The 9515-nt window shown below is 48.5% G+C and overlaps 2 protein-coding genes across 3 annotated transcripts; one reads left to right on the top strand and one right to left on the bottom strand.

Moving 5' to 3' along the window:
• Nucleotides 1-512: 512 nt before the first annotated feature.
• LOC120675790 (protein NRT1/ PTR FAMILY 6.2-like) lies at nt 513-2916 on the top strand. Its single transcript, XM_039957001.1, is given in 4 exon segments — nt 513-635; nt 841-1206; nt 1314-2597; nt 2600-2916. Coding segments are annotated over 4 exon segments (1788 nt in total). The 5' UTR covers nt 513-632; the 3' UTR covers nt 2735-2916.
• An 82-nt stretch (nt 2917-2998) lies between these two features.
• On the bottom strand, nt 2999-8816 carry LOC120675789. Of its 2 annotated transcripts, none has more exons than XM_039956999.1 (10): nt 8011-8816; nt 6807-7238; nt 6108-6588; nt 5271-5827; nt 5163-5196; nt 4941-5050; nt 4684-4764; nt 4350-4490; nt 4079-4154; nt 2999-4002 (listed from the first exon to the last, which is right to left on the bottom strand). In XM_039956999.1, the coding sequence occupies exons 1-10, from the start codon at nt 8506-8508 to the stop codon at nt 3224-3226; spliced, it is 3189 nt and encodes a 1062-aa protein (XP_039812933.1). In that variant the 5' UTR covers nt 8509-8816; the 3' UTR covers nt 2999-3223. The 2 variants fall into 2 exon arrangements, with proteins under 2 accessions (XP_039812933.1, XP_039812934.1); XM_039957000.1 differs by having other exon boundaries at nt 4088-4154.
• Nucleotides 8817-9515: the final 699 nt, after the last annotated feature.

Raw genomic sequence — 9515 nt, 5'->3', positions numbered from 1 at the left:
ATCACTAGTGGGCTTGAAGGGCCCCATGCAGAGAGGCATCAGATGGCAGCAGATCAGATGCTGTTTGAAGCTCCCAGAACATTCCCATGGGCCAAGGGCAGGGAACAACACCCCTGATGCTGCTGAACTCCCCACTTGGTGGTGGCCTGGCCTCAGCTAGCCAGCTCCACGATCTGCTCACTTTTCTTAGTTTCCACGTCTCAGGAGCAGCACATCTTCTGACCTCCTTCATCCAATCAGATCAGCTGCTGGAAACTTTGTTGAACCTTATCAAATATATAGTATATATAATAACATTATTGTACTACAGGATGCCCGGCCCCCACCGTATGTGAGAGACGAAAGATCCAGGCACACTGCCACCTGGTGCAGGTCCCTTTCCCTCCATGATCATATCGGCCGGCCGATCAGTCGGTGGTCGACGACCTCGAGTGCGTGTCTCCTGGTGATCTCCGATCCGTGCCTATAAAAGGAGGCATCAATTTGCAGCTCGTCCAGCAAGCAAGCGCAGCGTTCGATCGCTCGAGCTACTAGCTAGCTGAGCCACACGCCTTGTGGTGTCTCTTGTGTTCTTCTGCTCGGCAGTTAGCTGCAAACTGTTGCTGTCCAAAAATAATCAGCCCAACAAGCTCATGGTTCTGAGGATTGTTGATTTCTAACCACGGTTGACGGTTGCCTCGCGGTAACAAGCTCATGGTTCGTATCTAGTTAGTTTTGCATCTTAATAAGAAGAACTAAGTGATAAATTTAGTAGTAAACATTGTGCATGCAATGCTGAAATTGTTGCTGATTTCACTGACACGCCATGTCGTTGCTGTATGTGTGGTCGCGTTTGGACAGGACGGGAAGAAGGTGCAGGAGCGGGCGGCGTGGGGCGCCGGCGACGGCGGCGGCAACCTGGTGCAGGACGCGGTGGACTACAGGGGCTGCCGGGCGGACAAGTCCAGCACGGGAGGCTGGGTGGCGGCTGCGCTGGCCCTCGGGATCGAGCTCTGCGAGCGCCTCTCCACCATGGGCATCGCCGTGAACCTCGTCACCTACCTCACGGGCACGGGCACCATGCACCTGCCCAGCGCCGCGGCCGCCAACGTCGTCACCGACTTCATGGGCACCTCCTTCCTCCTCTGCCTCCTCGGCGGCTTCCTCGCTGACTCCTTCCTCGGCCGGTACCTCACCATCGCCATCTTCGCCCTCGTGAAAGCTATCGTAAGTGTCTGTCCATGCATGACAACAGGATTGCTGCTGTAGACATGGCAAGGCAAGCATGCCATGACCTCATCATATGATCAATGCTTCCACTCGCACGCACACAGGGAACGGGGCTCCTGGCCGTGTCGACGGAGGTGCGGCAGCTGCGGCCGCCGCCGTGCGGACCCGGCGCGGCTGGGCCGTGCGAGCAGGCCACGGGGCTCCAGATGGGCGTGCTCTACGTGTGCCTCTACCTCATCGCGCTCGGCACCGGCGGTCTCAAGTCCAGCGTCTCGGGCTTCGGCACCGACCAGTTCGACGAGCGCGACCCCCGCGAGCGCGCCGCCATGGGCCTCTTCTTCAACCGCTTCTTCTTCTTCATCAGCGTCGGCACGCTCCTCGCCGTCACCGTCCTCGTCTACGTCCAGGACCACGTCGGCCGGAGCTGGGCGTACGGCATCTGCGCCGGAGCCATGCTCGTCGCCATCGGCGTCTTCCTCTCCGGCACCAGGCGCTACCGCTACAAGCGCAGCTCCGGGAGCCCCATCGTGCACATCCTCCAGGTCCTCGTTGCCGCCGCACGGAAGCGGAACATCAAGCAGCCGCTCACCGTCTCCGCGCTCTACGAGGACCGCCCCGACCACGCGCGCATCCCCCACACCGCCCAGTTCGCGTGCCTGGACAGGGCGGCCGTGATGGCCGGCGACGACGACAACGAGGTGGGAAGCGACGGCCGGCCGATGCCGAACCCGTGGAAGCTGTGCTCCGTGTCCCGCGTCGAGGAGATGAAGATGGTGGCGCGGCTGATGCCGGTGTGGGCGACGACGATCCTGTTCTGGACCATCTACGCGCAGATGATCACCTTCTCCGTGGAGCAGGCGACCACCATGGACCGGCGCATGGGCGGGTTCGAGATCCCGGCCGCCTCGCTCACCGTCTTCTTCGTCGGCGCCATCATGCTCACCCTCGCCGTCTACGACCGCGTGTTCGTCCCGCTCTGCCGGAGCCTCACGACGGGCCGGCAGGGGCTCACCAACCTGGAGAAGATCGGCATCGGCCTGGTCCTCTCCATCGCCGGCATGGCCGCCGCCGCCCTCTGCGAGAAGAAGCGCCTCGCCGTCGCAGCCTCGCGCGCGGTGGCGGGGCAGCACGAGTCGCTGCCCATCAGCGTGTTCATGCTGACGCCGCAGTTCCTGCTGGTGGGCGCCGGCGAGGCGTTCATCTACACGGGGCAGCTGGACTTCTTCATCACGCGGTCGCCCAAGGGCATGAAGACCATGAGCACCGGCCTCTTCCTCACCACGCTCTCGCTCGGCTTCTTCCTCAGCAGCGCGCTCGTCTCGCTCGTCAAGGGCTGCACGCGGTGGCTTGGGGACACCATCAACCACAGCCGCCTCGACTACTTCTACAGTTCTACTGGCTGCTCGCCGTGCTCAGCGTCGTCAACCTCGTCGCCTACCTCGTCTGCGCCATGTGGGCCACGCCGCCAGCCAGCAGCCAGACGGAGCAGCCACAGATCACGATGACAGCCGACGAGAAATGCTAGCAAGGTCTCTGCTACAGACCTCTACTGGACCAATCCCTATTAGTTATCAACATCAACGTCACACATTTACTAAGAGGGTTCTATAGATTTGAGTGTGGATGCAGTTTCGATGTGATTCATATGCTAATTAAAACCAAATTCACCTCTGTTTACTGAAAAATAAGAGAAAGGCTTTAGATTGATACAGGGCTTTCTGATTGCTGAAAATATTAGGACACAGGAAGGGTGCTTTCAACAGCCAGATAACTAGCTGACCCTGGGTGCTGGACCTCGCAAACCGCAACATTGCCATTGAGATACTCCTTTCAACCCAAAAGGGCAACAAGCTTTTAGACTCAAATGCACATGACTGAAGGTCATTTTAGGTGGGGCACACTGACAGACAGAGCATGTCTCTCAGATTCATGCAGAAAGCATGTATATACATAATCAGTTAAAGTGTGGGGAGCAGGGTTTACCTCCCCTGATAGCTGAACAAGGTTCCAGTATTCAAGATCCAACATCTGATTGCCACGGTGCAGCAGCAATGCTGCAGAAATCAGCTTCAACAGACGCAAGTGATTCCTCAACTTGGTGCAGTTCGAGTTGGAGCTTTGAAATGGATGAGCATGTGGCTTCTTTCTGCATGGAAACAGAAGCTTTCATCTCTTTGTATTTATGCTCCTCCATCCCCAAGATACACATGTCAAGGAATTTGACTTGTTGCTCTAATCCACAATTGACTGCTTCCATCTCAAGGATCTCTTTCTCCAAATTTGCTTTCCTGTTCTTGAGGTTAATCTGGCGATTCCTCGAACAAAGCAGGTTATGGAGACGGACCTTGAGGGGGCCAACTTCAAACCCATCCTCTTCCAGAGCTAAGAGGCTGTTCATCTTCTCTTGATAAAGCCGTGCTTCGTCCTGAATTCGCATGTTCTTTATGCTTTCAGCCATATTTGCAAATGCGATCATAAGTCCTAGAGCTTTTCCTTCGCGAAATTCTGGAGGACATTTCTGCACCTCACAGAAATGCGGTATTTGTGGCAGCCTCTCGAAAATCTCCAATTTGTGAACCGGCATCAGTAGCAAGGAACTTGTAGAGAATACAGTACCAATACTTCTGCTGCTAGACACTGGCAGTGGCATGAATTTGGATAGATCCATCATCATACAAGGATGCACTGACGATGGTCCGGCTGATTTCTCAGAAATAGAAACTTGAAGTTCATTGAAAGAATTCTGTGATAATGCATTACATTGAGGGTGTGATTCATCCGCAATCATCACGGCTGGTGTAAACGAATACTGTCAGTCAGGGTATTAGTGCACCACAAAAATTTGCCTTTGTGATTTTGCAAAACTTACAGTTCGTACAAGTTTCCAGGTGAAAACCTTCTGCTGCCTCAAGAGACATGCCTGTTCTTTCGTTTTTTATCTCCATCTGCACATAGAATCAGCAATTGATTCTCAGAAAGATTGAAATTTGACAAGTAATCTAAAGAAAATCAAAATGCGTTACAAGAAAATGGCCTCACAGCTGCAGGCTCCTTTTAATCCATCTACCACACTTCCATTTGGTTTGGTGGGTGAAATTGCATTAAGGTGTGTGAACTGTGAACAAAGAAAGAATGTTTACTTTGTTATCTTTAGGGGCTTGAATGCACAAGTGATCAGCCTTGACACCATGCTGTCCAGTCAAAGATGACTCTAGTACCCCAGTTGGTAAGGCTGCATCCTTCTTTGGATAAATGTCTGTTCTTTTATTGTTTATCTCCATCTGGACAAAAAAAAACATCAATAGATGATCAGAAAGGATGAAAAATCACATGTGTTCAATATAATAGAATATCATCAAAAGGCGCTACAAGAAGCTTTGCTGCTGCAGGTACTATTTCAAGCCTCTCTGGCCCAACTATTTGCTTTGGTGAAAGATGCAACAGCGAACTAGTGGGAAAAGAAATAGTATTTACTTTATTATCATTAGGGGCTTCAATGCACAAGAGATTGACTTCCTTGGAAGGCATGAATGACTGTTCGGTTCTTATCTCCATCTGTGCACATAGACATCAATAGATGATCAGAAAGATCAAACGAATGACATGGTGTTTAATAAACTATCAAAACACGCTACAAAGAAGGTGCATTTTCATGCATGTCTGTCACAGCTATTTGGTTTGGAAGAAGAAATTTCAGATAGGTGGGTTGTGACAAAAGAAAGAGTATTTACTTTGGGGTCGTTAGGGGCTTCTTTGACTTCCTGTTGTACAGATGAACATGGTTCTAGTTTCCCAATTGGGAAGGCTCCACCACATGATTGATTATCAGTCTTCTGATTGGCTGATGAAATTTTAATCTGATTAGATAGGATTATCTAGTGTAACTCAAGTCTATGCAGGTAACAACTAACAAGCACTTAAAATTCTAGAGTTAATCAAACTAATATCTGCACCTTCTTCGGAAGCCCCAGCCATCCAGCTCTTCACCTGTAGGCACTGAGATGAGTTAGCAATAATATAGCATCAAGATAATATCTGCAAAATATGCTAGAAGCTGCTACCGCTGCAACTTTATGGCATGTCTCATGGGATTCACCATCAGAAGTAGCATCACCAATTGACATCATCGCAGTTTCTAAATGAAGATTGTCTAAGCCATCCAGCTCTGGTTCTTTTGTTTCGTTTATTCTGAGAAGCCCTTGGACCAGGCAGCCTGACAAGGGAATTAGTTGCCTACCATCTTCGTGGGAAGGATCTTGTGACGATTCCTGTGGGAACAAAGAGTCTGACAATATACAGCTACGTGCTTGTTCCTCAGAATATCGTGTCACTTCTAGGGACAAATCATGGTGATGATTCTGCACTTGCATTAAGTTTGACGCAGAATGTGATGCTTGATACTGATGTACCGGATGATTGGAATGGAGTTCTTTATATGGGAGATTTATTCGCCTTTTCTTTCTATTTGGATTTGAACTTGAAGTGTCGCTGATTTCAACAGAATTTCCATAGCCAGAGTCATCGCTAATCATGATAACGTCAACACAGTTGGACTTGCTTCCAGTTTTAACAATATCATCAAATGGAGAGGCAGAATGAAGTTCCTTTCTTTTAGTATGTAGTTATGTACCTAGAAATATATGACCAAATGACAACACAGTCGAGGACAAAATATCAATCAGTGGTGTCAGGGAGGAAAAAAACCTGACAGAAAAAGTGCATGATAATAGTTGAGAGGTAATCAGAAGAAAAAAAATGAGTGGTGCTCATAAAAAAGGTGCCTGAGAAATGCACTAAATTTTGCTAAAATAAGCGCCCACACTTTTTAATACTGATAAACTGAGCAAATCTATCAAGTTACAGTGATAGGAAAATAAGAATTCAAAACAAGGCAGGATGTACCTTTGGCAAGAAGCACCTTCCTTTTTCATCGCATTGTGTATACATTAACTTCTTCATTACACTTGTTGCCAATTTTTTATCCTCCCCCTTTGCAACACGAAACCCAAAACCGATGCTTTCGCTCTCTAGTTGCTTCACCCGAGTAGCCTCCTTTTCAGGAATTGTTTCCATATGCATAGTATCCATTGATGATGATTTGGATGTATGTTGCCTGAGATTTAAAGAGTGTGTCAAGGGCAGTTCTTCCTTGACCACATTTTCTTTCCGCACCCTTTTGTTAGGGACATAACTATACTGATCAATATCCCAGTCAGATGTGAAGAACTCCGGCGAATAGTCAGAACTACACTGATCACTAAATTCAGAACACGTGGAGAATTCTGGTGAATAGTCAGAATTATACCGATCACTATCCCCGCCAGATTCTGAGAACTCTGAATAGTCAGCAACTGAGTCATTTCTTTTCCTAGCATGTTTCTAGTAAACAAATAGTGCTATTAGTTCCGAGAAATGGAATAAATATAACCAACATTTCAACCAACACAACTCATTGCGAGCGAGGAATCTAAACAAAAATAGTAGCATATGTTAAACTTACATTCATCTAAAATCATAGTGGAAAAAGGAGCAACTTATAAGTAGACAGAAGAAGTGCTTAGGATCATGTGTGACAAATTGGCTAGTTGGTAAAATACCTTGGATGAGCAAAGCCTCCATTCCAGACTGTCCCATTTGGAGTAGGGTCTCAAGGACATACTTGACACAAGAAAGTAGTCATCTTCATCTTTGTTGCCATGATGTTTTACCCTTACTTTGTATCTTCTAGGTTCATAGCTGCAGATATCTTCAATGACACCTACTGACCAGATACCATCCTGATATACTTCCACCTCTGCTGAGGTCACCAATTCATACTCAAACTTTGTTTTGTCAAACACGGGTTGTGGCCGAATGAAGCATGAATTGAGGACTTCCATGGAGTCTTCCTTATTCCCATAGCTAACAGCATAGCTGATACCACCAACTATCTTGATGATAGTAGCTGGCATCCAAGCTCTGCCCTTCTTTTCTTCATCACACATAACTTCTACACTGCTTCCCTCTGCGTACAGTGGTATCCCTCGCAGCTGCACTCGAATTAGTAGCACAAAAGCATTTGATCAATAATCACAAACTAATACTGTGTTGTTTCAAACTAGTTAAAAGAATTGCAACATGAACTAGTTGGTAGACTAACTACATCATGGAGCTAGTAGAGCTTCATTAGGATTTAGGAATGCTCTCTTAGCTCTTGACTTGGATGGCTTATCTGGTGAGTCTAAACTAGGCTACATGGCTATTGTGTAGGGTGTGGTTCTAAGCATGATCACCTAGCTATACATGACATGATTTAGTGAACAAAGCTTCAAGAGACTCAGAACAAAGAATATATGTATGGATGTAAAAATAATATCAACTGATTCTCAACTCAATTAGCATTCGATGAACAAACTTATGATGAATCTAGCCGTTAGTTTTCAAAAAAAAAAGAATCTAGCCGTTCATTTACAGATACATTTTAGATTGCACTGGAGGGTCCTGATCCTCACAAAAACTAGTGTGGCAGAACTTATTTGCAACGTCAACGTTTGGGACCAAATTGTACAGTTTTTGCGGATTAGCGTTTTCCGTACTGATTAAAATTAATCATAAAAACTTAAAAGTTATGTTTCTTAATATAGCCCATATTAATGGAACTCAAAGTTCTATTTCCCTGTTCGGGATGCAGCAATTTCCCCGAAATTACGTTGGGAATCAAACCGTGCGAAATCCATGCAAAATTTGTGTAACTGGAGAGCCAAATCAAAAGAGGAATATATAAGACGGTGCAAACTGGAAAGGATTCCCGAATTTGCTCGCCTCATCTTGCGCGTCCACCCAGTTTCCGCACACGAACTCCCGCCGCGGACGGACGTAAGACGCCCGGAGCTTGAGCACCTCGCGGAACAGCGGCAACGACACGGCGTACCGCGCCTCCCCCCTCCATTTCCGAAGGAGGCCGGAGACGACGCCGGGCCACCACCCGTCATCGTGGTACGCCTCGACGAGGTCGAACAGCTTGAACTCGCGCTCGGGCGGCGGCGGCGGCCTGGGCCGCACGTCGGCGGCTGCCATGACCTCCCGGAGCAGGGGCCCGCGGTGGTGGGCGACGAGGGTGGAGAAGACGACCTCGTAGCCGCCGGATCCGGGACGGCGCGCGTCGACGGTGGCCTCGAATCGGGCGCCGCGGAAGTCTTCTTCGTTGAGGAGGACCTCCACCTTCTCCCCCACGGCGTGGCGGGGTCTGCCGCGGCAGCCCGCGCCGGCCTCCTCTCGGTCCTCCTCCTCCGCCGCCGGCGGCGCAGGCGACCGAGCCATGTGTGCAGCTTCCGCCCGGCACCGCTGGTGACGGTGATCTCCCGCGAGCAGCGCGAGCGTGAGCGAGGGTTTGGGGAAGAACCTGTTGAGTTTGAAATTTGAAGTTTGAACCGCGCTCGGGGGAAGGGGAGGAGGCAGTAGGCACCGTCGATGGAAAGAGGGGAGCCTAGGCAACGGTTATTCGGTCGCGCCGAAGCTCCACCCCGGACGGATGCAGATGTCAGGGGCAGGTCTGCTGCGAGCGGTGGAGGCAATACGTGACCAAGAGATAAGGATGAGAGAGGAGGAAAGAGTAGGAAAAAAGTAAAGATTTATTAAGTAGGAAGAGAAGAAATATGTAGGGACCCATTACGTTGATCTACAAAACATTCAAGTGTTTGTCTATCTTTTAATAAAGATTTAACTTTAATGTATATTTGATATTATTTGTAATATAATTATCTAGTTAAGATACATAAAAAAATATAAGAATTATTAACTTCTACTCGTATAAAGTGAAAAATGAGATGTCATTAGTCACAAGAGCACTTCAGACATTTTACAGCTTATTCCAGAGAATCGAGTCAAAATAATTAGAATTGCCAAACATCCTGCTTATCTAGGCAGTCGAATCTCCAGACAGCTAGCTTATCTTAGAATCTTGCTTCTCAGAAAAGCGAGATCCAGATAAGCGGAAACAAACAGGACCTTAACCGTGCCTATTTAAGTCAAGTTTTTTTTCTCGAATACGCAAGAGAACTACGCATCATTGTATTAAGAAGAGAATAAAAATTTGTTTACAATCCGCAGAACTCACGAAACATATTAGGCACTAATTTAGCGCTAAGAGGCAGACAATACTCTATAGGGCCAACCCTAGATAGACTACTCGCACTTAAAACAACCCAAGCGACACGCGCTCAATGGGCAGCAGCACGGGCGCATCACTCAGCAGTGAAGCCCATGACCGAGGAGCTGTGAAGCGCTGATAGGAGGTCTCTTATAGCCTCGAAATGGCCGGCGTCGAG

Source organism: Panicum virgatum, chromosome 5N, assembly GCF_016808335.1.
Source record: "Panicum virgatum strain AP13 chromosome 5N, P.virgatum_v5, whole genome shotgun sequence".
Lineage (NCBI taxonomy): Eukaryota > Viridiplantae > Streptophyta > Magnoliopsida > Poales > Poaceae > Panicum > Panicum virgatum.
The sequence above is the reverse complement of the archived record's forward strand: the minus strand, read 5'-3'. Positions and strand labels throughout refer to the sequence as shown.

Excerpts from the sequence above, each read along its gene's own strand:
- LOC120675789 (XM_039956999.1), bottom strand. The coding sequence starts at position 8,508 with ATGGCTCGGTCGCCTGCGCCGCCGGCGGCGGAGGAGGAGGACCGAGAG. Across the intron at positions 7,239-8,010 it reads GGGTGGACGCGCAAGATGAG|CTGCGAGGGATACCACTGTA; the intron begins GCGAGCAAATTC and ends ATTCGAGTGCAG. Across the intron at positions 5,051-5,162 it reads GGCTGGGGCTTCCGAAGAAG|CCAATCAGAAGACTGATAAT; the intron begins GTGCAGATATTA and ends AAATTTCATCAG.